This window comes from Setaria italica, chromosome IX, assembly GCF_000263155.2.
Source record: "Setaria italica strain Yugu1 chromosome IX, Setaria_italica_v2.0, whole genome shotgun sequence".
Lineage (NCBI taxonomy): Eukaryota > Viridiplantae > Streptophyta > Magnoliopsida > Poales > Poaceae > Setaria > Setaria italica.
Genome location: NC_028458.1, coordinates 52,525,812 through 52,553,518, shown reverse-complemented (window position 1 = coordinate 52,553,518; position 27,707 = coordinate 52,525,812). Strand labels below are relative to the sequence as shown.

The window sequence follows — 27,707 nt, the reverse complement described above, 5'->3', positions numbered from 1 at the left end:
TACTGCAGTCGAAAAAAGTTGCGGACATTGTTCCCGATTTCGATTTGTCCCAATTCTAGGCAGAGGAGAGCAGCACCGCGTTGACTCGATCTCAAATTTTCCAGGTCATAACTTCTTACATGTTGCCCGTGAGCTGGATATTCAGTATCTGACATGTTGAAGTGGTCTGACCTGATGGCTAAACTGCAAGAGGTGCAGCTGCAGAGGTCCTAATGAAGTGTTTTGGTCTCTGGATAAATCCCATTCCTGTTCACTAAAAATCTGTATACAGGTTTATCACCCATGAGGGTGTAACTAGTAGGGATGAACTCATTAGGATGCAAACTGCAAGCACCAAATGCTGTCTAATGTGGAGAGCAGCAAACTATCGCTCATATTTCATCACGGCTATGCTGCCGCACAAGTAGCCTTTTAACTTTTTTTTTTTGTCTCACTTTTATCACCTACGGGCTACAGCTCCGCAAGCACGATTATTTGATTTTGCGGCAATAGCCGCCGCCACCAATTTCACATGATCCGGATGTGATTGAATACAAAAGGGTAAAGGTCAAGCATGGCATAAAATAGATAATAAGAACCAGAAAGAGGAATTTACATTGCATCGCTAAAATTTATTGGAGATCGATAAGCAGAACAGTAGTAACATATCTCCAAATACTAGTTTGCTCATTTGGCCTTCAATTGAAAAATTACAGAAACCAGATGAGCAGTGAAACGGCTAGAAAAAATAAGAATGACTAGAGCGCGGGAACGAGCTTTCTCCAACAAATAATTGCCATTCCATGACAAAATCTAGGAACGAAACAAAAAGATTACACTCTATGTACCCTATGCAACCTCCTTTGAAAAAATCAAGGAGACTAACCAAAGCCCCAACAGATTTGTGATGATGCGTCCTGCAAATATATCATACACCGTGAGCAACCAAATGCATCATGAAACACCTTTGGATGTTCTTGAAGGAGGCCTGCTAATCTCTGATAGCGAAGAGGAGTGTGCTTCTTCGTATCTTTGGATCTCCTGTATGTAATTCATGAAGGTTAGATACCAATATTATGTTTAGGCAATAAGCATCTTTATACCAAAAAAATTGTTTAACCAAGTTCCAGTCATGTTGTTAAAGAAAACTAATAGCGAAAGTGCAAGTCTATGGTCTGCTACCAAAGGACAAATTGACGTATTTGGTGGTGACAGTTACTATCTCTAGAAATTTTCAGCCAGCAATCTGTTTTCCAGCTGAAAAGCAGGCTTAGCCAGAACTTCCAACAGTAACGATAAGAGCCTCGTCAGGGAAAACCCCCGAAAAAACACTACTCCCTCAATTTGAAATTACAAGGCCTATTTTGTTTCGTTAAGGCTTTTACAAGGCTTTTGACCAACAATCACTCTATTAATAGGGCACAACTGTTTCTTCTGTAGCAACAATACCTACTCGACCAAATATAGCAGAATAAAAAATGAGCAAAAGGAAAAAGACCTGCAATAATGTTGCAGCTGAAGCAGATTTGCGAGATTGCAGCTGACCCTTCAAATGGTTCCGGTGCTGCTGCTGCATGTTCTCAAATTGCTGGAGAAGGGATGGGAAATTGATTGCACTATAGTTCTGTGTGTCTTGGTTTCGATTGCCATCTTCTGTCACTTGCAGAATCTGAGAGTACGGATTTGCTGAAGATGTGCGCTTGAGATTTTCACTGAATGGCACAGTCTTCAGTCGAGTCCTCAAGATCTTGAAGGCCGCACTTTGCTGCATAAAGATATGGAGCCCAAGTTATTATATTTTAAGGAGCGCCAGCTTCCCTGTAGTAAATGTTCAAGAGGGCGCATACAGGTTGTGTAAAATCTCCAACAGAATCTGGTTACAGAAGTTAGACCTCACAGGAGGAACAATGAACTCCAGTTCAATTCAGTTTAACAAAAAGGAGATATTTTAGTACAAAGTGTAGAAGCATAGAAAGGTGGAGATCAGGGCCATGGAAATACAATTTTCTATATCACAGTTTCAATGTACGATTACAACACACCTCCTTATAGAGGGCTCTCTTAACACTCACAAAGTATCAAACCACCCTTATACTAGGAAACTAATCATTATTTTGGAACAATAGATATTGTTGGAGGGAGAAGGATGGAATAGCCAAGACTAATTGATTATTCCAACCAAAATAAAAATACTACCTTCAAAAGGTGAAGTCCATTCATGAGATACATATATTAATGTAAGATCACTACAACTATTTGGTGCTTTGTTTATGAACTGGATCAAAACAGTTCTAGAAACTGTGCAAGAAGCTAAATTGTTACAAGGCATGCAGCATGAGCTTTTTGTCTAGTTCATGTCACCCAAACATTCATTAAACATTAACCAAAGAAAGGCTGCAGGAACCCGCAACAAAGAGATATTGAACTTGAACATACCTGAGGCAACAGCATCATGAGACCATAAAGAGTTTTCAGAAGCCAGGTGTGTTTTCCAGGTTCAAGAAGCTGCATTTTTTTATAAAGTATATGCCATGCCAAAATGATTAGTAAGAACAGTGTAACAGCTAAATTCTTGTACTAAGAGATAAACAAAAAGAAATTGCACAGCATACATGTCATCACAGTTTCCATCACATGTTGCACCACATAAAGCCCAACATGTCAGTTTTACAGCAACTACACTGAATGTGAAGGCATTTCTGATGGCAAATATTGTGAGAGAACCTTGTACCAAAAGGACAGCAAGCATACAGTAAATGTACGGATGAACATTAGGATACAAAATTCGATTCAGAACTATCATGTCATGGATCATGTAGAACTAGAAACCAAATAAAAAGTCATGTAGAAAGCCCATGATTTCAGAATTCAAAGGTGCATGAGAAACAGAAACAGAAACTTGCAGGAAGGTGTCGTCAGAACAAGTACCTGTAAACGCAAGTAAGCAAATACTGGAGTCTCTAGGAGACGGATCAATTTATCTAATTGAACCAAAAATTTCACATTTATGTCTTCTTCTCCCAGAGACTGAATAACACAGCTCGCATGACTGTATGCCTGCGCACATTCAGAAGGCACATCCAAATATCAGTAGAGTCCTAGTAAGCAACAAAATTTGCAAATCAATCATTACCTGAGCAAGTAAGCACAAGCTAATTGTAGCCATTGGAGAGTGGCGCCACGATGCATACAAAGACTGAAACAAGTCCTTGCCACAGGAATCCACTAATGACCTCTTAAGAAGAGAGCGGAGCTCACCAAGTTCAGTTGATGTGAGCAAAATCAAATTCAAAGCCTGCCGGCAGTTTAAAATAATTCACAAATCTCACAATCACATTTTGGCAGTACAAGAATATTGTACAAGTAGCACAAACCTGAACCATGACGGATGCAAAATCAAGGTCAATTTCACTCTCAAGAATAGCGGAGAACTCTCGATATACTTTTTCAGCACCCAGAAGAACACAGAGTCGACGGACTATCAAAGCACCACGCCTGTAGAAGTACCACAAACTATTATTTTCTAATATGTTCATCAAATATTGAATAAAGCATCCTAACCAATAGATATGATTAAAAAAGCAGAGTCAGCTTTAGATATCGAAATTTTAAATTTTACATACTTCTCCAGCAGAACATGATTGTTGTGGAAGGTGCGGATTAGGTAGGATACAAGATGATGGAAGTGGTGAGGCTCTTCAGCTATACGTGCATGAACTTCCAATACTAATAGGACGACCTGCACAAGTAAAAATGCTATCATAAACAATCGCAATGCTCAAAGCTACGCTGCAAAATGTTTTAGTGGTGGCTAAATCCATACAGCTATTCTGCACCAGAAAGTAGTCTGGTCGTGGTTTCATAGCTACCTTAGATTCCCGCTATGCAATCCGAGGTTCGTCAAAGAACATCAGGTTTTCAGCCTTGAGCAACATAGTGGATCTAGCTAACAGCACAACAGTTGGAATAATATTCAAATCAGGGATTATAAATTTGGCTAGTGATATGTTTAGATAACTGGCAGCAGCATGCTCATCCTCTCAGTTCAGGAGGAGCAGTTGAGTAGATACAAGCTACTCAGAGCCTGCCCTGCAGGACAAGGGTGAAGGTGAAAATGCCCTCCAGGCAAACCTGGGGGCTTTGTTTATTTATTTCTTGCACCTCAACTCTAGTACTCATGGCTGCCTTCATAGTCATAGCCCATAGGCCCCTTCTAATGTAAGTAATAAATCGCCTAATAGATCTTATCTAGCCAAACCAAATCATATTTGGATTAGCTTAACACTTATCTCCTAACTAACTTATCATCCAAGCAAATTAGCAAACTAATATGTTGGTGGTGCTACAGTGCCAGGCCACACCATAGCAGCTTGTGCCCTCCAAATGGATAGAACAATATAATATCAGCTAACCACAGCGTACAATGTGTTGTAGTTTCTAATACTCAAAGCAAACATGGCAGTTTGGAAGGATTTTCAAAAGAAACTCACCGCATCTGAAGGATCAGAAAGTGCATTTAGAAGTGGATTGAAAATATCATTCAGGTACGCCAAAAACTGTTCCAGAAAATATGTAAATAAATCATAGGGCTCTTGCTGTTTTCTTAATCAAAATGAATTGCAACTCTCAAGTGTCCAATTCAAAGTTGATAAATTAAAACCAGGACAGTGTAAAAGCTTGAAAACATGCAGGTCATAACTTGTTGGTATCTATTGGAATTGTAGTCCAAAAGGCACCATAGTCTTTCAGTACCTCAACACGATATCGAACCAGCAGAGTGGAGAACCAATGTAATGCTTCAATTCGAGTGGCCTCATGTTCACTATTCAATTCTCTGGAAAGGAGGGGAGAAAAGGTCAGTGCCATATCACAAATGTCATGTCCTTATAATTCTGAAATTACTTGCACAGGTAGGGCATAAACAACTCAAATTACCACACCAAAGGTGCCTGACAGTTAATCTTAATTTCATATCCAAGGGATTGAGTATAGAACCTTTTTGCAATTGAAAGAATTGCTCCAATATCAAATCCCTCAGTTGGATCAGCTTTTATACCACGAAGTTCCTCATTTGTTTCACGTGCAACCTAGCAAACAAAGAAGTCATTAAATAAATAATAATAATAATGCTATCCCTGAACAGGCACACACCACACAGTTTACATCTGCAGTAATTGTATGAATCAAAAGCATAATACAAGGAAGTACCACTCGGATTTTCTCCTCCTCGTCAGATATGCAAGGTAAGATAGCGCCCAATATATCTGCATAGTAAGGAACGAGTTGTTCCCCACCAAGCTTCACAAACTCGTTGATCTGCACTTTAAAGGATAAACGATAAGACAAACATTCCTACAAGTATTCAAATAGCCTCCATGCAATCTAAGATCACAGTAAAAACATAAAAGACAAAATTACCCATGTGATAGACGTCAAACGAGTGAATTCATCAGTAGAGCCTGCCCTCCGAACAAGTATTTCAGCCATACGACCATAATCTACATTCTTTTCATTTAAGGTAGAATAATCAGCATTGGAAGCATAGAACATGTGGACAACCTTATACAAAGACAAAAAGGATAATTGGAGCAATATGCATCGACAAAATGTCTTTTATGTCTATGCTGCTGAAAAGACTGATACTGATACAGAGCAAGTTTCTGGAGAGCAGCCTTACTGGTGAGTTCTTTATCTCCTGCAGAAACTCTGAAAGTGCTGCATCGGCTTGCTGCCTTATCTCATGACTGGAATCACTTAGCATATTGAATAAACCTGCAGGGGTAACGATAGAAAGGTTGCTGAACAGCCAACATAAGTAATGCACTTGAGAAAAAGGAGGGATTACCATCGAGAAAATCAGGAAGGAAACCAAGCATGTCAATATCAGGAACACTGTCTAACACTGTTATCCACCCCACCAAAAATTGTCTCACATAAGGGTTCAACACATTCATGCGCTCTCTCAAGAGTGGTATGAATTCTTCTATGCTAAAGAGCAAAAGCAAGATAAGGGGAAATCAGAAACCAACACTAGCATTAAGATAAGCATATCACTAATATGGAAAAGGTAAATCATACGCAGCATACCTGAACTGATCACTCTCAGTAACAATATCCTGGTTGATAAATAATTATCTTATCAGGGGCAATTAAGAAGAGAACAAGGTATCTAGTTCTAAGATATATGAGTACAGTCCAGACGATTATACCTTAACAAGCCTGTCAAGAAGATGAGCTGCACTCTGCACATTAGCATCGGAATCTGCAGAAAGCTTGCATAACGAATCGAAAATCTTGTTGAAGTAGATGATGAAATCCCCTCTTACAACCTACAGATAGAAATTCATTTAGTGTAAAGCAAACATACTATTCGTGTTTCATCACTGAACTAAATGCTTACCTTTGCTATGTTGTACAGTGCTTCACAAGCATAGTAGCGCACTCTGCTATCTTGGTCCAGGAAAGAACTAAGCACAGGAGGCACGATTTGCTGGAAGCGCGAAGCGACAGAGCTTATTGTATGGTCAAATTGATAAAACATAATAATAACACAGCCAGCTTAATGTAGACATTAAACACGATTCATGTTAATGGTGCTTCTCTGCAGGGTAGAAATGTAAGCGGCACAATAACAGTTTATGGTACATGAAACAGCAGCTTTGTATTAAATTGTGAATCATAATTTTAACATGCGCACACAATACCATCTAACAATTTTGTCTCCATGCCCAGGATCTAACCACATCCATGAGAAAATAATGTACAACCCTGCAATATCTCTCATTAATCTCTCCTCCCGAACCACCATATCAATTTCAACAGATGGCAGTAACATGCCTCCATAAAATCCTACGAGTTTACAGTATGAAGAACACCATACAGAACTAATATTTCCAATCATCAAATGCAATCTGTTGAAGAGAATGCCAGAAAGGAAGTAGCTCAAAGTGGGAGGCCATCTTACAACACACAGAAGTTAACTATTTTCATGTGAATCAGCAAGCATAATTTCCTTCAGCACTAATGGAATGGACCATATACAATTCATACCTGAGCCCCAACTCAATAGATGTAAAATGAAAGCTAAAATACTTGAGAGTACTAGGACTCTCTGCTTCATATACTATTTAGACTCCATTTGGTGTTATTGACTGGTAAACACCGTTCAGCATGGTGTACCACAAATTGAGCAATGCATGATCCGATGGGGAAGCTAATAAGAGAAGTCGATGCTACCGTTGGCAATTCAGCCCCGTAGTTGCCAATTTGCCATTTACAGATTATGTGAAAGCTCATAAAAAAACAGGCATGCAGGTTTTAAGCTACAATAGTACAATTTCCTTTACATATACTGATTTTGCCGCATATAGGATGACATTGCATAAAACTTGAATATCAATAAACTAAATAAGAGTTAAACGTTTGAACTAGCAAACCTCGAGGTGCTGAGCTGCCTCACTGGTGAGTCCGACGGTAACTGCTGCAAGGCCAATCAACCCACCCTGCTAACATCAAAGCAACAGAGAACTCAACAAATCTGACCCCGTCAATACCGGAAGCATGAACCACAGCGGTCTATGCAAACCTTCCGATGGTTCGCCTGCGGCGAGTAGGTGAAATCGTTGGTGAGCAGCGAGATGACCGCTGATATCTTCTCATGCTCCCCAGCCGTTGCGAGCTGCTTCACGATCCCCTCAATCTGTAAAAGACCCCACAGCGACAAAAATTCCACCTCAAATCCCTGCCGATTGCTCGAAGACCAAAGCCCCTCGAGGAATCGAAACCCCTCACCTCGAGCGCGGCGTTCTTCCGCTTCTCGTAGAGCTTGTCGGAGAGGTTCCGCAGCACGGCGCCTGGGATGATGGAGAGCGCGTCTGCGGCCATCGCCGAAGAATCCGCCCGGGAGATCCCCCTCCCCCGCCGCCGCTACTGCCTCCCGATCGCCGGCGATCGCCGCATCGGCCGCGACCCCCACCCCACGGCCCCCGCGGCCGCGACCCAACCCTAAGCCGACAGGTCAAGCTCCACGGCGATGAGCACCGGGAGAGGGGAGGGGAAACCCTAGAGCCGGAGCCCAACACGAGCTCGCTCGCAGCAACAGCACGAGCCTAGGAATGGATTTGGAGGCGGAGGCGACGGTGGTGTGATCTGGAGGCGAGGGGGGAGGGGATCCGGGCGCGGCTGCTATTTTCCTTCTCCTTCCCAGGGGTAACGTTTACCGTTGCGGCGGCCATTAACGGCGCTCGTTTCCCGTGGGTGCGGGTCCAGGGAGGAGGCCAGCCTGGCAAGTGGGGCCGGGCTTCGTGACCTGGGCTGTGGTGTAGGAGGCTCGGTCCAGGCGTGTTCCGCGTGGTGGACTGCCTGTCTTCCTGCTGCAATTGGATATAGCAGCGCTGATGCATGAGCTAGGTCCCTGTGGACCATACGGCGGATGCCGGAGAAATGGGAGGACACGAGAGCACGGTGCGTGGACAAGGTGTATCCATGGGAGGTTTTCCGGTCGTGTGCCCCGGTTCTCTCTTTTTCCACGGAAAGGGGGAGGCTGTTCATGTTCTCGTCGGTCTTTTTGGTCAAGTCCGTTCGTGATAGCGCTGTTGGTTGCAACTTGGAAGAGTGGCGTAAGAGTCCTTCCTAGTGCCACGTCGGGAAGTGAAGATTGGGATGCGGAAACACTACAATCTCTTTACGTTTAAATTAGAATAGAATAGAAAGTACTTAAATTTGTCGTGTAGTGGCATCTAAGTTCTTGAATTTTGAAAATACATATTTGTTCTTTGTTAAAATGCGTCTGTCTACGTCTAAAGTTTTCAAAATACCTCTACAATTAATGGCATGGTATGTCAATGTGAAGATCACGTATTAGCAGGTCTAAGAATATTAAAAAATTCGATGTTTTGGACTAGATGATACATTTTAACTAGTTTGTGGATCCTTACTATAGCTTCTCGGACCAAAATGAAACTTTATAGAACCGCACGTCCATTTTACTCTTCGAATTAATATAATATTTTTACATAAAGGTAGACTAACCTAAAAGAAGCTAGATGACTTGATATTAAGGAAAAGAACAAATTCATCTCAAGGTGCCTTTTTTCACATGGCATGTAGCCATGTGAGTCTTGTAAGTATACCACCTACAGTACAATATGTATAGTTTTTGTCTTGGAAAGGAATTTCCAAAATATTATAATATATCTTGGATCTGCATGGATATTCAAGAGAGGAGTATTTGGTAGCTAGGTATACACTCCTATTAAGAGTTATACCAAGGAAAGTATTTTGTTTTCATTTTGGAATTTTAGATAGCCCTTGAGTTGGTCTTACATATTGCTTGTGGTACATATTATCATTACCATATAGATGTTATGACTCGTGAAAGTGTTATATTAAGTCAACTTTGACATATATTGTACATAATCATTTCTTTTGTGGCTACGTTCAGGCTAATAGCAAAAGCTCAAAGATCATGGTAAAAACATGGTATGAACATATCTAGTCAAACAAGCATTTTAATACGTTATATGAAATGTGACGATGTTAGCAAAAACTTCTATTACAGCCATAAATGCATTGGATTTTTATAAATCTTTTCTTGAATCCTTACCTAGCTACATAACTCTTGAATTGGGAAAGATTTTTTGAAGCCTAATGCAAGTCAACATGAGTTGCGGAAAGCTCACATAGTAAATATGCGAACTCTGGGGTTGTTATAATTCAGTCATTCCAAACTTTATTGCCATATTATTTTTTGCGTTCAACCTGGATATTAGAAGTTACTGTAAAGTCACTTGTTGTGAAAAGTTATAGCTGGAATTGTATTACAGAGACTGCGTCGACATTCAAATATCACTTGTTTATGTTTTAAGAGAGTTTATGCGATATGGTTGAGTCTTATATAACATATTAAGAAATGGCAGTGCAGTGAAGTAACATCTCAAAGTTTTACCCAAACAAACTATCTGATGTGTTAAATTTTTTATGCTTGTATTAACTAGATTAGATCTGTCAAGTACTTCCAATATAATTTCTAAAACCATCCAACGTGAAACAATTTCAATGAGTAGATATAAGCTACTACAATATTTTTAAGCATATAATGTTTATGACAAGCTATTAGTTACCTATTTGCCGAAGCAATATGATTGATGTTATATTTAGAATTATGGATAATTCAATCGGATGGTTACAATTTTAATTGTCACATGAACCATTTTTCTACAGTAAACAAAATTTATATACTATGTTCCAACTAAGAGATAACAATAAAGATTTGAACATGAATTAGAATAATTTAGACCTAAACTTATCATGTGATCCTATTTCATTTTTTTCACAGTAACGCAAGTTTTAAATTTCATTCAACTGACATAAACGGACTTCTTACGAGTCCACTGTGCTTTTCTCTCACTGAAAAGGAAAATTTCCTCGAAGCGCCATGGCAAAATCCGGAACCCGCCCAGGCGCCCACGAAAACCTCAAAAGCCCAAACATCCCATCCCCGCCGTCCCCTTCCCTCGCGCTCTAGGGATGCGTTTGGTTTTGGGACGACGTGGGTTGGGTCGGAGCCAACCCCCTTCTGTGGGTTGGAGTGAACCCAGCTCGTGTTTGGATGAGAGGGATGGAGAGGGATGAGTTAGACCCAGTCTTTTGTTTGGTTGGAGAGGTTGAGAGGGTTGGGATGGATGTCCTTTTAACACCGTTAGTTGTGGGGCCCACCTATTAGCTGCCGGGGCCACATGTCATCCTCTTCTTTTCTTTTTCTTTTTTCCCACGCCATCTTCTTCATCCTCCACCTCCTCTGCTCGCTCCCTCCCGGTTGCCTCCTCTGCTCCTCTACTCGCTCCGCCGCCCGCTCCCTCCCTCCGCCGGGCGCCGCCCACTCCCTCCCTCCCGGCCGCCTCATCGTCGCCCGGCGCCGACCGCCGCCTCCGCCGGGCCGCCCGCTCCCTCCCTCCACTGGGCGCTGCCCGCTCCCTCTTCCCCGCCCCAGTGCTGGCCGCCTCCTCCACGCCCCGCACCGGCCCCCGCCTCATCCCCGCCCGCCACCGCCTTCTCCCTGCCCGGCGACGCCTCCCCGCGCGGCGCCGCTTCCTCCCCGCCCAGTGTCGCCTCCTTCATGCTGCCTGCCTCCTCGACGGCGAGCCCCAGGTGCGCGTCCCGGAGCCTGGCGACCGAGGGAGGCGGCGAGCGCGCCGGTGTGCGGGCAAGCACGGAGACGGAGAAGCACGGCGTCCATCTGGGTCGGCGTGGTTCCTCCATTTTGGAGGAATGCAGCGGACCCGGATCTCGTGGGAATATTCCCATCTGGGTTGGACCCAACCCACATCCTTTTTCAACAATGTGGGTCGAACCCATTCCGACCCACTACAACCCAGTAACCAAACACACGCTAGGGTTTTTCATCGCTCTCCCGTCCCCCCGCACCTCCGCGTTGTGCCGCGGCGCTCCGACCATGGCATGGGAGGAGGACGAGGCCATCGGCCCCGACGTGGCCTCGGCGGGGCTTCACGTCTCGGAGCAGATCGGCCGCAACGCCGCCGCACAGCCCGACCTAGAAGAGGCCCTCGAGGCATCGCGCTACTCGTCCCACCCCTACTCCTCGCACCCCAAGGAGGTAAGCCCCGCCCGACTTGCCATCCACTGCGTGTGTTCTGGTTGCTGCACACGCTTGAGCCGTTGATCTGTGTCAGCGTCCGTTCTGGGCGAACGTTTCCGCTGTATTCGAGGGTTACAGCAATTGTTCTGGGGGGATTCGCGTCATTTTTCTGTTCCAGTGCAATGGGGTAGCGAGGAATCGAAAAATGAAGGTTCAGAAAACACGACGAGCAGGGATTTGACCTGTTTATTTCGAACCACATAAATTCTGGTGAAGATTTTTTTTCTTTCTGCAGTAGGCGTAGTAGGTTTATATTATTTGTATCGGAAAGTTCGGCTGATGTGTGTTAAAGTATAAATAGATTTGGGGCAAATTTTAGGAAACATTAGGTGAGAGTACAGGATAAAAGGTATCATGTGTAACAATGGGAGTTATTGACAATAGGAGTGACACGTAGGTGATTCCATAGGAGGATGTGAATCCTGAAGCTAACATTAGAATTGGTGAAATATTTTGTAGTCTTTTAAATTGGGGCAAAAAAGTGGAAATTAGCATACACCGAGTGGTGGCAGTTTTGAAATACTGAAAACCGCCCTGGCCTAATTTTAACTGGTAAGCTCAACACTGGCTTATATGGGATGAGTAATGATGTTGAGCCCAAGTTAAGGTTGAACTAAGATTGTTGGCTCTTTACAGCTTTATTGAAAAGAAAGCACTGTAACATTAAACATAAGAATAGTTTTAGCTTGAGCTTTTTTTGATAGGTGACATCATTCACTCAAGGGACAAATTCTTAAGTATTGGGAATTGAATTAGTAGGTGGTAGTCATTTTGCCTGGTTTGGTTGGTTGAGAAAATGGGATAGTGGTCACTGTTCATACTTTAAAAGTAGATGGTCATTTATGTGATTTTCCTTTGCATTGTTTTGTTTGTTGGATTTACAAAATCGTTCATGTTTTAAGTTTTAACTCGTATGGTGTTAGGATGAAACATGAAGAATCTACATACATCGGTACATGTTGGATGTTTTTGCCTCAAATGCTGGATTCTATAATTCAGAAGTTTTATGACATTGGACATGATCTTCTTGCATGGTCTAAGAAATGCATTGCAGGACCTATTCTTTTCTACCATCTGTGTTCATTTTAAGTTATGTCCGCAAAGTTAAATATGAAGTTGTTCCACAAATATAAATGCCCTTTAAAACATTTTGTCTCTTCTACAGTGGCCTCCTTTGGTGGAAATTGCTGAAACTCGTCAGCTCCCTCCTATGTTGATTGAAAGATACAATGCTGCAGCCGGTGAAGGAACAGCCCTTTGTGGGATCTTTTCTGACATACACCGGGCCTGGGCAACGGTTGATAATTCATTTTTCATCTGGCGTTTTGACAAATGGTAAACCACTAAAATTTGTTTTATTTTTTCTTTGTACATGTGTGATTAGTCTTAAACAGTTAAAATGGAATACCATTTAACATGACGTTTACTTGGTATCTCAAATTTATCTCATTGTCAACTTGCCATTGATATAGAGTAGTGTTGCTTTGTAAGATTGTTCTTTTAGAGGAGTCCTCTATCAAAACCTTCCATGGTCCATTTTCATATCTGTTTTGAATTAAATGATTTTGTGGTCTATGAGATGTTAGTTCTGAACTTTTGGCCATTGTTAAAATCACTTGTCTAATTATAAAGTGAGAATATTCTGTGGCCCATTGGAGCAGGGGTGGCCTAATCATCCAGCTATCTCTATCAAGCCTTCCATCTATCATCATCATCATCATCATCATGAAGTGGCACCTCTTTTAACATGTATAGCACACTTTGTCGTATTGGTACTATCTAATAGTCTAAAGTTGATCTCATGTATTTAGTTTTATTAAATAAACAGCTTAGCATTGTGTAAGTGATGCCACTTTCTCATTGGTCATAAGTTGTCTAAATGATACGTTTTCCTCAATGCGGGCATGGCATGCTTGTTGCTTATAACTGTTTTATGGTTTTGTTCCCAGGGATGGGCAGTGTCAAGATTATAATGTGGATGAGCAAGCAATTTGTGCTGTTGGCCTTGCTAGGGCAAAGCCTGGGATTTTCGTTGAAGCCATTCAATACCTTTTAGTTTTAGCAACTCCTGTTGAGGTAAGGATGATTTATGTTTTCTTTTGAATTGCAACAAACATGCTGACCTTGAATGTCACTTCATAAATTCATGCTGTTGCAAGTGATACATAATAGCTAATCAAATCGATACATTTTTATTGTGAAATATCTACAGTAATATACACTGCCTGCAAAATTCAATCTCTAAATTAAAACACAAAATGAAGCAACAACATTTGAGAATAGGTTCTGGATAATTATAAAAATATTCTTCCCAGTACCCTTGAGCCATGTGTAGTGTTGAACTTTTGTAGTGTATGACTCTTCAACATTCCTTGGAGTAGTGGACTGTTGGATACCTTTATGTTTGCTTTCCTGGCCTAGCCTTTGGTGGGCAACGAGCCAAGGGAATCGAGTCCATCTTCACTAATGCAAGCACACACTTTGAACTATTGTGTCCTCAAACATGTGCCTAATGGTTTTGCTATTCTTTCAATGTATTGAGATCATCACTGGATCTTGTTAAATATTGAAACTATGTAAAATGAAGCAACAAAATATGAGCAGAAGATCTGTTTCTCAAAATAATGGGTCAACCATCAATTTTTTTACTAAATCCTGTTGAAGGTTTTGTATCCAAAATTTATGAGGAATCTAATAGTCAGGATAACAGTATGAAATACCAAACACAACTTTTGGTCAATAGAAATACTCCCTCCGTTCCAAATTATAGTTCACTTTAGCTTTGTCCTAAGTCAAACTACTCTTAACTTTGACCAAGTTTTTAGAAAAATACCCCATCCGTCCCACATTACAGGTCGTTTTGGCTTTTCTAGTGCATATTTTTTGCTTGTGCCTTTTCCTATAAATTTGGTTAAAGGTAGACAAATTTGACTTAGGACAAAGTTGGTGTGAGCTATAATTTGGAATGGAGGGAGTATTTGCAATGGTGACACTTTTATATGTACTGCTTATGAGTCGGACCATATTGAATGGCCATGTCTTGAAAATTTTTAGACCATGTAGTATAATATCAGATAGGTGGCTGCTACTTTTGTAAGGACAGTTAGTAAATGCTTGATGAATATAATCAAGGCATGAAGCAAGTTTATTTAGTGGAGTATCATGTCTTTGATGCTCACATTGCTCATATGCATCGCTGAAAATCTTACTGAATTGAGATACATCATAGAAAATCAAGTTGCCATTTCTTTTTTATTTTTGTCCAAGCTAATGTACTTTCACCTACATCTGCTGTGCCTGCTGGTACTTGTTGGAGTTTGCTGTTCTGCTAGTGCTGATGGAACAGATCCGTATGCTGAGCTTTCATTACAACCTTTACCTGAGTACATGATTGCCACTGATGGTGTCACTGTGACATGCATCACATGTACGGATAAGGACCAAATTTTCCTAGCTGGACGTGATGGGCATATATATGAATTGCAGTATACAACTGGCTCAGGCTGGCGTAAACGCTGCCGTAAAGTTTGTCTTACTACTGGTATTGGCAGCCTTCTTTCCAGGTATCTACTGCTGTAAGACCAGAAATGTGATGCTTTATTTGCTTATTAGAGGCCACCTGCTTATTCAGCCATCATGATTTTCAGGTGGGTCCTGCCAAATGCATTCAAATTCTCAACTGTTGATCCTATTGTTGATATGGTCATCGATGACGAGAGGAACACTATCTATGCTCGCACCGAAGGCATGAAATTGCAGTTATTTGATTTAGGAGCTAATGGCGATGGCCCTTTGACAAAAGTTACAGAAGAAAAGAACATTGTTGATCCACGGGATGCACCTTATGGTGGTCGAAGGTCTAACGCACAAAACATCTGCACGATCACCAAAACCATCAATTGTCTGCATCTCACCTCTATCGTCTATGGAATCGAAATGGCTTCATGCTGTTGCTTTATTTCTTACCACGTCAGGTGGAAATGGTTCTTCAGTTGGATTGAGCAGTAGTTTGCAGAGGCCAACCTGTTTAAAAATTGTTGCTACTAGGCCGTCCCCACCCCTGGGGGTTGGTGGTGGGCTTACATTTGGTGCTGTTTCTGCGGCTGGCAGAGCTCATCCTGAGGATCTAGCTTTAAAAGTTGAGTCTGCGTTCTATTCTGCTGGTGCTCTTATAATGTCAGATTCATCTGCTACAGCCATGTCATCTCTTCTGGCTGTGCAGAAAGATTCAGCTGCGCAGTTATCCCTTCCGAGTACGTTTGGAACAGCTTCTAGAAGCTCCCGAGCTCTACGAGAAACAGTCTCTGCTTTGCCTGTTGAGGGTCGAATGCTTTGTGCCTCTGATGTTCTCCCACTTCCAGATGCTGCTTTCACGGTGCAGTCTTTATATGCTGATGTGGAATGCTTCACAAGTTTCAGAAAACCTTCTGAGAAAGCATCTATAAAACTGTGGGCGAAAGGATATCTTCCTACCCAGCATATCTTACCTCGGAGGAGGGTTGTTGTATTCAATACAATGGGTTTGATGGAGGTAATTTTTAACAGGCCTGTTGATATTCTAAGAAAATTGTTTGATGGGAACACCTTGAGATCGCAAATTGAAGAATTCTTTAATCGCTTTGGCGCTGGAGAAGCTGCAGCAATGTGCTTAATGCTAGCCGCGAAGCTACTTTATGCTGAAGATAGTCTGATAAGCAATGCTGTTTCTGAGAAAGCTGCTGAGGCATTTGAGGACCCTGGACTTGTTGGGATGCCTCAAATTGATGGCACCACTGCTTTATCTAATACACGAACTCAGGCTGGAGGCTTTAGTATGGGTCAAGTTGTTCAAGAAGCAGAACCTTTGTTTTCCGGTGCATATGAAGGGCTCTGTTTGTGCTCTTCAAGACTACTCTATCCCATATGGGAGCTTCCTATTATGGTGATTCGAGGACCTGCTGGTGCTAATGAACACGAGGATGGCATAGTTGTTTGCAGGCTGTCAGCTGGGGCCTTGAAAATTCTTGAGAGTAAGATACGTTCACTGGAAACATTTTTAAGATCTAGAAGAAACAAGAGAAGAGGCCTGTATGGTTATGTTGCTGGCCTGGGCGATTCTGGTTCGATACTCTACAAAACAGGTCCTATTATGGGTTCTGGGGGGCGTGGCAATGGAAGGAGTCCGTACAACTCCCAAATTCGAGATATGAACCCCACCGATCAATCTGCATCAAGTAAAAAGCCAAGGCTGGTTTATACATCAGCAGAACTAGCGGCTATGGAGGTAGGTAACACTTAGAAATTACTCAGCAGAATAAGAGCACAGTTTAATTCTTTTTTTTCTGACATGCATCAATTGGATCAACAGGTGAGGGCAATGGAATGTCTTAGGCGGTTGCTTAGGAGATCTGGTGAAGCACTCTTTCTGCTTCAACTTGTTTGCCATCATAATGTTGTCCGCTTGGCTCAGACACTGGGCAATGATTTACGCAAGAAATTAGTTCAATTAACGTTTCATCAATTGGTATGTTCAGAGGACGGCGACCAGCTTGCGATGCGGCTTATTTCTGCACTCATGGAGGTAATACTGTCAACCTCCCTTTCTTTACTCTGCTTATATGGAAATGGGGAATCTCATGTGCAGCATTCACATTCAAATTTCTCAACTGTTACAATTTAGGTCTGTAATTTTATATGATTTTTGCAGTACTATATTGGCCCAGAGGGCAGAGGAACTGTTGAGGAAATCAGTACTAAATTGAGGGAGGGTTGCCCTATTACTTCAACGAGTCAGACTACAAATATTACTTGGCAGTGGAATGTCTTGAGAGAGCATCTATGACTAATAACCCTGATGAAAGAGATATTCTTGCTAGAGATGCTTTCAACCTCTTAACTAAGATACCAGACTCTGCTGATTTGAGTGCCATCTGCAAGAGATTTGAGAACCTAAGGTTAGTCACTTGCGCTGGTATTTTTCAGCCTAAAATATATCAACCTTGATAGCTTCTTTTCATATCTGCTAGCTGATTATATATTCTTTTGTTGTGTGGGGGTTCAGATTTTATGAGGCTGTAGTCCGGTTGCCTCTGCAGAAAGCTCAAGCACTTGACTCCAATGCTGATGTTATCAATGGTCAAATTGATCCAAGGCATCATGATATGATAACGTTGCAGCGTGAACAGTGCTATGAAATAGTTATGAATGCTCTACGCACCCTCAAGGGTGTTGGGCAAGGTGCAGATAAGTCATCTGGTTTAGCAACTGCTGTTGATCCAGCTTCTCGAAGCAAGTATATCAAACAGATCATCCAACTTAGCGTCCAATGGCCGGACACAGTTTTCCATGAGCATCTATACAGGACACTGATCGAGCTCGGTCTAGAAAATGAGCTTTTGGAGTATGGTGGTTCTGATTTGGTTTCTTTTCTGCAGAGTGCTGGTCGTAAGCATCAAGAAGAGGTTTGCCCTAATCCTTGTTTTCCTACTAAAATTTGGAACTACTGATACATGATTAGTACTTTTATCAAACTGGAAACTTTTTCTGGTGTGTTGGTGATAATTATCCTATTCTGGGGTTTGTCCATTGATATACAGGTAAATCATTCGGGGGCAACTATATTGCCATTGAATTCTGTTGTCCCAGGGGAGTCCTGAGCACCTGCCATTGATCATGGTGTATGTTTGTTGAAGGTTACCTTCATTTCTTGTGTTATGTTCTATACCGCCCTCCATCCCTTCCCTTCAGATGCTTATTTCTCAGACAGGATCCAAGGCCCATGCATCTTGATAATACAGAAACAAAAGTAATAGTATGTTTTCACGTGTCCTGTTTAATATAAATAAAAGAGGTTCTGGATTTGCTTAGGTTTAGCATGCCCATCAAATACTAGGCAGATCCGTTTTTTACTACCATATACATATACTGGTGTTTAATACTCATCATTGCCATGAATAGCTGCAGAGAACTTCCTTAGATACTGGTGATGTGATCACATAAATGCCTTTCATGTCACTGGATCCTTCCAAGCCATTATTGTCCATGCATCATTTAAGTCTTTTAACCAGGTCGTGTAAGACCAGCATTTTGTTCCTGACTACCTAATTTTCACTGTATAAGGTTCGGGCAGTTTCTTCACTTACATCAGGAGCTGCTAAGTTGCAAGATTTAGGTGCACCTATCTCGACTAGCCAAACAAAGTATCTTGAGCTCCTAGCAAGGTACTATGTTCTTAAGGGGGAGCATATTGCTGCTGCCAGGATGTTGTTAATATTGGCAGAGAGACAATGCTCCAATTCTGAAGAAGCACCTACTCTTGACAAGAGGTCTCTCATTATTTTCTTTACCTTTTTATGTTCCATCATTTATATGTAATAACAGTATAACACCTACTGGAATACTGGAATACAGGTACGAATATCTCAGAAATGCAGTGCTTCAGGCCAAAAGCGCAGGCATCGCTGCTGATTCATCCAGAATCCTATTGATAGTAGCACAGTGGATTTGCTTGAAGGCAAACTTGCAGTGCTTCGCTTCCAAATGCAAATCAAACAAGAACTGGAGCTCATGGCAGCACGGGTTGAAAATATTCTGAGCAATTCTGAATCACCAAATGATCCGTTCCCTGGTGACAACATTCTTGCTGATGCAGAGGCTGCTAAAGCTGCCAAAGATAAGGCAAAAGAGCTTTCATTGGGTCTCAAGAGTATCACTCAACTATATAATGACTATGCTGTTCCGTTTAATCTCTGGGAGGTATGGTTTTGTTTTTGTGAATTTAATCTTCTTTATTACATCTCAATGATTTGCATGTTCCCAAACTATGTAATAAGCTCATCCATAGGACCTTATTGCTCTGCAAAATAACTAAGTTTGTGGACATGCAACATTTTGAAATAATAGACATAAGAGTTAGATGAAACTTGAAAGAACAGCATTTGTACTGAATAAAGCTAGCCGCCTTGGAGCCAAGCAGAACACTAAAGGACAACAGAAAAGTGAATAGAAAGGTTCACTCTGGTGACTGGCTGAAATTATTCTTTCTTTCCATCAGTGAACTTACTTTCAAAAGGATTTCCTTAATTGAGCACTGCTCGTGTTGGATACGTCAAACCCTCTTTGCTTGAACCTCTACACAGTAAGCAGGTTCCACCAAATCAATTTGTTGTGCTGTATTTCAAACTCATAACTGGGGTCAGGATATGAATTTTGAGCAGATTTTCTGGATCTTCTGAACCTAATTTTAGATTGGCTACGGTGCTGCTGTGTAAGGGTGGGGCAGGGGTTCGGGGGTTTTCTTGACCTGCATGAGAAGGTCTTCAGTCTTCACTTAAAAAATGCCCAAGGGCTCTTACCGCAGGTCGAGTTTTTTTTTTAAAAAAAAATTAGGCCATCTCTTGTCTAATGGTACTAGGAGCACCTTTTACAAAATAATTCTTGCACGCATATTGGTTATTAGGAAATGATTTCTCGCGAAAATGACTAGTAACGTCTTCTTGTTAGGTTTGCCTGGAAATGCTGAGCTTCGCTAATTACTCTGGAGATGCTGATAGCAAAATTGTTCGAGAAATTTGGGCCAGACTCCTTGACCAGGCACTTACAAGAGAGGGTGTTGCAGAAGCATGTTCTGTGGTGAAAAGAGTTGGCTCGAAACTTGATCCTGCAGATGGAGCTTGTTTGCCTTTGGATATAATATCCCTTCATCTTGAGAAGGCTGCATTGGTAATGTGTATTTTGTGTTCTGTATATACCTGCATGCTCGAGCCGAACTTTGAGGGCATTCCACCAACTCATATTATATCCTGCTCTTATCTACAGGATAGATTAAGTTCAGGAGAAGAATTAGTTGGCGATGATGATGTTGCAAGAGCTCTTCTTGGTGCCTGTAAAGGTCTTCCTGAACCAGTGCTTGCTGTGTATGATCAGCTGTTATCAAATGGGGCAATCATGCCTTCACTTAATATAAAGCTGCGCCTTTTGAGATCAGTTCTTGCGATCCTTCGTGAGTGGGGGATGTCTGTCATTGCACATAGACTAGGCACCACAAGTGCTGGGGCTTCATTCTTTTTTGATGGAACATTTTCACTGAATCAAACAGGAACTGCAAATCAAGGTGCTCGAGATAAAATAATTAGTTTGGCGAACAGGTAAGTTTATGTATGAATCGCATTTTACATTTACATCTCTTTCAACTGCATTGTTTCATACAAGTGTATTTGTATCAGTTGTTTAAATGTCATAAATTTACCCTAGACTCTTAAAAAAGTCCATTCACACTATTTCACTATTTTACTTCTTTTGTTGTGTGAACCCACTTCACAGATATATTTGACCATTCTCTTGCGCTGTATTGCAATTTCAGGTATATGACTGAAGTGAGGCGATTAAACCTTCCACAGAACCAAACGGAGAATGTCTACCGTGGTTTCCGTGAGCTTGAGGAGAAATTACTCTCACCTTATTAGCCATTTTTCAATTGTATCCTCAGCATTGTAAAGTATGGGTCCTGCATCAGTTGTTGTATCAAGAAGAGAAAGAGCCAAAGGCCTCCAGATTCACCTGTGCTTGATCTCTATTGTTTCTGTCTTACACTTTATATCTGAAAGAACCCAAGGCTGCGCTGACCATCACTCAGAGTTTATCCATGTGCAGCCTTCTTTTATTTGATTTCGAGTCAACGTGAATTATGGAGCTGCTGTGTAAAGTTGTTTCTGAGCTCGGTGTTGATTACTTGCTAATCCCGTGGGCAGATGCTCCTCCTCTGGTTTTACCTGAAGTGGGAAAACAGCTGGAAAACTCAGTTTGGCTTTACAGCAACAAAGATCTATCCGTTGAATACATGTCGGTTTTCATATAGGAAATTGAAAATTAGTATGTACCATGAGATTGTACAGTTTGATAGTAGAATATTCTTTCAGGGTTGTAAGCTCTGTAGCTCCTTGTGTTTATTGGCATCAAGGTATACTGTATTTCAGTAGCTGGGAAGACGATCGTTGTAGTGTGAGAAATGCTGAATTTTAGGTCCTTTTTTTGTTCCGTTTGTTTGGTTTTCCCCTTACTGTTTGGGTTTTTTTAGAAAGCTGCCAGGAGCACTGGCCCGTCGTGTCGTGTCGTGTAAGAACACGGGTGAACATCCGCGCTGACCGCGCGCTCGAACGCGAGCGGGCTGCCCGGGCTGTCTCGGGACGCGCCACCAAGTCTTTGGCTTGGTCCCTGTGTGACACCTGCTGTTCGCCCAGACTGGGAATTGAACGCGGGCGCGGATAGCCTGGCCGCTGCCAGCGCTACCACCGAGCTGCAATAATTTTGATTCGATTGTTGTGTACAAATGTTTGAACCTCAATCAGTTTCACGATCTGATTTCAGGGAATTTACATATGTAAATGGTTAGTTCGCTAAAACTAATTGCGTTCATGTTAAGGGGGTTTTATGTAAGTTGCTGTGATCATGCTCCGTTTTAGGGCGTTTTCTGCAAAATGTGCCTGCCTCCTCTGCTGCTCGCAGCCTCGCCGTCGCCATGTCCACCGCCGCCACCCGAGCCCTCAAGTCCGTATCCCACGCAGTCTTCTCCTGGAAGCCGGTGAGTAAAGTCAGCGACGCGCTAGTGCTTGAAAATCTTTATCTGAAATCTACAGAGACTAACCCTCTTCTTCCAGACGGGTCGGCCGCAGCAAACGCTGGCGGCGGCCGTGAGCAGGTCTGGCGTGGGGCTCCACTCGGGCGCGCGCGTCACCGCCACGCTGCTCCCGACGTACGCCGGAGAGGGTAGGTATTTCCAGGTGGAGGGTAAGGAGGAGGCAAGGGTGGCGGCGGAGGTGGGAAACGCCGAGCCACGGTCGCAGCTCTGCACGACGCTTCAGCGGGGCGAAGGCTGCGGCCCGCGCATCCGCACCGTGGAGCACCTTCTCTCGGCGATGGAGGCTCTCGGCGTCGACAATTGCCGCGTGGAGGTCATCGGCGGCGACGAGGTGCGTCATGCGTGGACGTTTGCTAATTTGCCACCTTGTTTTAGCTCCCAACTGCCAATTCGTTACTTGTACTTTTGCGTAGGTGTGAATTGTCGATGTTTGATTCCTACAAAACTAAGATCGTTGCAGCACCATGTCTTTTCGATTAATGTGAAACTGGTTAAACAATGACAGATTCCTTTGCTTGATGGATCAGCACAAGAGTGGGTAGAGGCAATACGAAGCGCAGGTCTGTGTGCGGCCGAGGATACCGGTGGGCAGAAGTTGGAGAAACTGGCCCCCCAAATCCATGAGCCTGTTTACTTGCAGAGAGATGATTGCTTTGTAGCTGCATTCCCTAGCTCGCAAATCCACATCACCTACGGAATTGATTTCCCAAAGGTATGTTCATCTCTTGCATAATCATGAAAAACTAGTTCATTCTGGATGTGCAACTGGGTCGTGTCTTATGAATGAACGATGCATTGGTTATAAAATTATCAATAACAGTATACCATTATATCGAATAGCACAAAGGGCTGGGGTCTTCGGTCTCTATGAACTTGAAGACGGATCAGTGTTACACAAATTTGACCTTTTTGAGGCTTATCCTGTTTCATGTCCACGTATGACATGATTTGGTTAAAGATCTCATATTTTGCGCATGTTATGTGGCAGAAGCCAAGCTGTCAGCTGTCACATGCCAGACTCTAGTTGCTCATACAAATAATGTGTACCAGGACATGAGCATTAGGGTTAAACATTTCTGTTTTGAGTCGTTGAGGCTTTAGCTTTGTTCTAGTTATTGTTATTACCTGTTATCTGATGGTCATCAAATGTTCTTCATGGAAGAAGGAAGAAGTGCAAGTATTCTCACATTTTTGCTAGTAAAATATTTGTGCATTGGTTCAGGCAGGTGCAACATATTTCCTATCTTTTAACTACTTTTGGACTACAAAAATGGTGAAATATTTCAAACATGTTTGTAACTTGAGCAAAGTGTGTATCGAATCGCAGGTGCCAGCGATTGGGTGTCAATGGTTTTCGACATTCCTGGATGCTAATATATACTCAAGCAAGATTGCTCCTGCAAGAACTTTCTGTATATTCGAAGAGGTTTACTTATTACTCATACATCTAGTATATGCTTTCATCACTTCTGTCCATTATATGCTAGTAACCTATATTGGATCTGCATTTACATGTATAAATTACTTGATAAGATCTCTTTTAGTACTGTATGACTAAGTTACTTTTCTAGCACATGGTTTAATTCTAATGTACTTTGTCATGATCTCATGAGATATCATACACAGTTTTATTTTCATTTTCATCTTCTAGAGTTACTTATGTCGTCCTCACAAGTTTGCTGGCTTTTAGTTCTGTGGTTTTCCTTTTTCTTGGAATGTCGCAGAATATCTTTGTTGTGAATTTGTTGGCCTTATGGCCTTGGCTTTACCTTTTCTCCTTCAAGAGAGCTTCTTATGGGGTTCTTTATTGATGGACATGTTTTTACAATCTCTTTCCTCACATCTCAAATTTAATGTAGTGACTCCTTTCTGCTTGCTGCATTTTTGAGTTTTACAGATCGAAAAAATGCGTGGCGCTGGGCTCATCAAAGGAGGATCTCTAGAAAATGCTATGGTTTGCAGGTGAAGATAAATATTCTGGAAAATGTTACTTGTCTATTTAACTTTGTGCAGAACTACATATTGGTGGACTCCTTGTTGACATAGGTTCATAAAAAGTTTATATTATACTGCATGTGTTGCCAATACAGGGTGGCACTATTTGGTCTTATTTTGACATCTAAATTATAACATTAACCTTTTTCTGCTTCATTTCTTAAATATCTTATGTTAAATGACTTAATGAGTTACAACTCAGATGATTCCTTTGGTTCTTTGAGCTTTTTTGTGGCTCTTAGAGAATTTAGGGGCTTAATCAGTATTTATCTTTTGTATTGGCTGGTTTAGTATGGACTTGTTACTTGTAGACTGAGCTTCGAACAAAGTTTATTTTTGTAGGAGCTTTCTTATCCATACTTCCCCCGGTAGCCTCACAGTGAATCTCATCTTTTGTATTGACTAGTTAAATGCAAATACGTACTTCTGTTACAAAAGCCAGAATTCATATCACAGCCAGTGGTTGACAATCCACAGTTGATGGGCAATACATTTCAACTATTAGGACTGTTGTGACTGTTAGTTTCTCTTCCCCCTTCTTTCAAAACTCCGCACATTGATGATGTTGTGATCTATGGCTAGGAATGAAGTTGTTGCATGATTCAAATTCATTATTTTCTGTTTTTGGTCATATCAAGTAACTGTGTACTGCTTTGTTTTTGGCAATTGATAGCATGTCTGGTGGATGGCTAAATCCACCAGTGCGGTTTGAGGACGAGCCTTGCCGCCACAAGATATTGGATCTTATAGGTGACTTCTCGCTTCTTGCACAGAATGGTAACCAGGGTTTCCCAATTGCTCATATAATTGCCTATAAGGTATGTTCTTTAAATTCTACTAGCTATGTTGTGTGTTGTATACTTCCATAACAGATTAGCAGCTGCCTTATAAGGCATAGATTTCTCTTCTTCTAATAGACTAGCCATTAGCCACCTTACAAGTTCCAGGCTCATGCTGCTCCGTATACTAGTTTGCGTGCTGACATGAAGCCTCTTGTATTCTGCAGCTTTGTTTCATTATTTGGATTCTGGATTGTATAAATTCAGCAGTCATCACTGCTGAAATTGCTCTTTTGTCCATCTTTTTGTTTGTTTTTTTCCTCGAACATGCGGGAGAGCTGCGTATCATTATATTAAAAAGAAAAACGGGGAAAGAACCCTTGCAATACACAGCCACACCCATAGGTCTTAGATTGCATTCACGCCTTTGACTTAATTGTGCATCGACCATGAGCAGAAACATCTAAACCGCCTGTCGCAATGGCTGCAAGGTATGAAAGGCCTCGGGCCTTGGCCAAACCCCAAAGATGTATTTCCTCCTTAGCGAGCAGCAGCATACCAGCTAAGTTTGGAAGAATGCCATCAAAGACAGTGATTCCTATGCTTCCAAATCGACCAAGCCCCTAGAATCACTAGTGAATCAAGCCCTTTCTGAATCTCTCCAGGAACTTCGGAGTTTATCCTTGCCCACCAGTCATCAAAGGAAGTGTGTTCAGGTTGTGGAGCTAGGCTTTGCAGATCGACCATCTGGAGCAATTTGAACCGGAACTTCCTGGCAAAAACACACGATACCGGCAAGTGTGCTGGATTGTTTCTTCACCCTGGTCACTTATCTTGTTGACAATCTGATCTTAATTAAAAAAACTTGAACTTTTACCATATCTTAATGATACGGTGGATGTTAGCCTATGTTAGTTGAACTCTCACATAAATTGTTCTTGATGTGATTATGTCAAGTTTATTAACTTTTGTAAGTATCTGTCCCATGTTTAGGATGTTTAATTTTGTGTACCATCTCATTGCCTTGCCTTTTCTAGCTTTGCTTAACTACTCGCTTTACAAAGTTAATTTTCGATACCATTTGTAGTGGTAGGTAAAGAGGTTATGCAGTTCATGACAATGAAAATGTCAGACACGTCAGATCGATAATAGATCAGAGGCCTAGTCAAAGTTAGGGAAAAATTACTGTTATCCAAAGGGGACATCAATAACAAAGAGTACCGTTACTGTGATAGGCCGGTTCAACTAAAGCCTTGCAAGTTGCTTTGACACTCATTATTCTGATGTGACCTTAAACTATAACCACCATATTTTTTTCGTTGGCGCATCGCAACGTCTTGCTTTCAAGCAACATGTGGTTCTGAGATAGTAGGGTTTATCTGAAACCATAGCATATTCTCTGTGCACCCTCTTTGTGCAAGAAGATTCTATGTCTAAGAGGAACTAATTATAAACTGTTTTCCTGATTTTTTTCCTTCTACCTTGTTGCCTTGTTTTTTGTATCCTGAACTGAACTTTCCCTTTTCTGTGACATAGGCTGGTCATGCGCTGCACACTGATTTTCTGAGGCATCTGTGTGGAAGGATCACAGTGGACCAAGAAGAGGTTGCTAGACAATGCTGAAATGTACGGCTCCTATTCATCGTATGTTGTTGGTAGTGGTTAGAAAGCTACATTTCAGGGTTAGCACCTGATGGCCCTCATTTCATCGCTCTAGTATTCTATAAGGAACATTTCCTTCAGATTCAGAGGATGTGTCAGCCCAACTGTTTGGCGCTTGCCTTTCAGAAAAAAAAAACATTTTGCCGAGCTGTGTACAAACTGACAAGACATTGTAGCATACAAGGTCATTTCTTTATAATATAAGTTTGGCTTTGCCGACAAATTATGCGGTCGTGTATGGTTTTGAATAGCTGAACATAGCTGGGGTTTGAACGCTCCAGCTAGCAGATCTCCCCTTTGATCCGGTTAACAGAGCAGAAAGCTGCCATCCAACCCAGCCAGTGGGCTGTGGGCTGTGGTTCGGGGTCGCCGGCGCCTCCCCAGTCGCCACGTCGTGGTCGCCCCTTTTTCCCTCCCTGTGGATAACCACGAACAGGGCTGAGTCGAGGTGGCACCGCGACGCGGGGCGTGGTCGACTGGGCCTTGAAAGCGGCGTGTGGTCGCGCGCGTGGGAAATTCGCCCACCATGCGTAGCCGGCAGGCGATGCGGTGGCGGCTGGTGGGGAAAAAGGCGACCGAAAGTGCAAGGCGCCCCGCGGCCCCTGGAAGCCGTCGCCCGCCCCCGGCCGCTCGCGGCGCGGCGGCACCCAAGTCGGACGCGTCTTTCCCCGTCCCCGCAGCCGGCGGGGCGGCCAACTGGTGCCTCGCTTCTCGGCTCCGGCCTCCGGGCGTGTAGCAGGCTAGCGGGGTCTTGGTAAAAGGAGGGTGTGAAAAGCCTGACGAAACGCGCTCCTGCAGCTGTTGCCTCTCGATTGGATGCAGCTGGAGTGGAGTCACCGGGTTTGTTTGTTCGGTCAGAGATGGTGGTCCTGGGCCGTGACACCCATCTCGGGGACTCATGGTCCGGCCCTACGCCCTGTGGCGACCTGCCAGTTGGAAGCCGCGGCTCGCGCTGGCGGTTACCCCATCGTTTCCGAGCACAACCCGACGGCCACCGTGACCCAGCGGTTACTCTCGTCTT

The 27,707-nt window shown here is 42.5% G+C and overlaps 3 protein-coding genes across 5 annotated transcripts; 2 read left to right on the top strand and 1 right to left on the bottom strand.

The window, feature by feature from the left end:
• Positions 1 to 568: 568 nt before the first annotated feature.
• Positions 569 to 8,197, bottom strand: LOC101756490 (protein VAC14 homolog). Of its 3 annotated transcripts, none has more exons than XM_004985098.2 (20): positions 7,771 to 8,197; positions 7,565 to 7,678; positions 7,416 to 7,484; positions 6,380 to 6,469; positions 6,189 to 6,308; positions 6,067 to 6,095; positions 5,825 to 5,967; positions 5,657 to 5,751; positions 5,398 to 5,484; positions 5,188 to 5,295; positions 4,975 to 5,066; positions 4,732 to 4,813; positions 4,470 to 4,535; positions 3,603 to 3,718; positions 3,354 to 3,474; positions 3,113 to 3,274; positions 2,908 to 3,036; positions 2,416 to 2,484; positions 1,478 to 1,744; positions 569 to 1,020 (listed from the first exon to the last, which is right to left on the bottom strand). In XM_004985098.2, the coding sequence occupies exons 1-20, from the start codon at positions 7,861 to 7,863 to the stop codon at positions 934 to 936; spliced, it is 2,139 nt and encodes a 712-aa protein (XP_004985155.1). In that variant the 5' UTR covers positions 7,864 to 8,197; the 3' UTR covers positions 569 to 933. The 3 variants fall into 3 exon arrangements, 2 of the variants coding, with proteins under 2 accessions (XP_004985155.1, XP_004985156.1); XM_004985099.2 differs by having other exon boundaries at positions 7,416 to 7,481; XR_002675826.1 differs by lacking the exons at positions 569 to 1,020; positions 1,478 to 1,744 and adding an exon at positions 2,592 to 2,703.
• A 3,198-nt stretch (positions 8,198 to 11,395) lies between these two features.
• LOC101756087 (nuclear pore complex protein NUP155-like) lies at positions 11,396 to 21,649 on the top strand. The gene is given in 16 exon segments (XM_012842978.2): positions 11,396 to 11,593; positions 12,801 to 12,970; positions 13,585 to 13,711; positions 14,936 to 15,198; positions 15,283 to 15,508; positions 15,510 to 16,898; positions 16,983 to 17,195; positions 17,322 to 17,388; positions 17,391 to 17,568; positions 17,676 to 18,075; positions 18,734 to 18,939; positions 19,025 to 19,086; positions 19,089 to 19,369; positions 20,117 to 20,335; positions 20,432 to 20,760; positions 20,976 to 21,649. Coding segments are annotated over 16 exon segments (4,395 nt in total). The 5' UTR covers positions 11,396 to 11,431; the 3' UTR covers positions 21,079 to 21,649.
• A 222-nt stretch (positions 21,650 to 21,871) lies between these two features.
• Positions 21,872 to 26,912, top strand: LOC101755685 (probable UDP-3-O-acyl-N-acetylglucosamine deacetylase 2, mitochondrial). The gene is made up of 8 exons (XM_004985097.3): positions 21,872 to 21,999; positions 22,075 to 22,193; positions 22,270 to 22,581; positions 22,756 to 22,962; positions 23,578 to 23,676; positions 24,148 to 24,212; positions 24,919 to 25,063; positions 26,561 to 26,912. The coding sequence occupies exons 1-8, from the start codon at positions 21,942 to 21,944 to the stop codon at positions 26,645 to 26,647; spliced, it is 1,092 nt and encodes a 363-aa protein (XP_004985154.2). The 5' UTR covers positions 21,872 to 21,941; the 3' UTR covers positions 26,648 to 26,912.
• The last annotated feature ends 795 nt before the right edge of the window (positions 26,913 to 27,707 follow it).

Excerpts from the sequence above, each read along its gene's own strand:
- LOC101756490 (XM_004985098.2), bottom strand. The coding sequence starts at position 7,863 with ATGGCCGCAGACGCGCTCTCCATCATCCCAGGCGCCGTGCTGCGGAAC. Across the intron at positions 5,752-5,824 it reads CCTTCCTGATTTTCTCGATG|GTTTATTCAATATGCTAAGT; the intron begins GTAATCCCTCCT and ends TTACCCCTGCAG. Across the intron at positions 3,037-3,112 it reads GCTTGTGCTTACTTGCTCAG|GCATACAGTCATGCGAGCTG; the intron begins GTAATGATTGAT and ends GAATGTGCGCAG.
- LOC101755685 (XM_004985097.3), top strand. The coding sequence starts at position 21,942 with ATGTTTGAACCTCAATCAGTTTCACGATCTGATTTCAGGGAATTTACA. Across the intron at positions 23,677-24,147 it reads CTTTCTGTATATTCGAAGAG|ATCGAAAAAATGCGTGGCGC; the intron begins GTTTACTTATTA and ends TGAGTTTTACAG. Across the intron at positions 24,213-24,918 it reads GAAAATGCTATGGTTTGCAG|CATGTCTGGTGGATGGCTAA; the intron begins GTGAAGATAAAT and ends GGCAATTGATAG.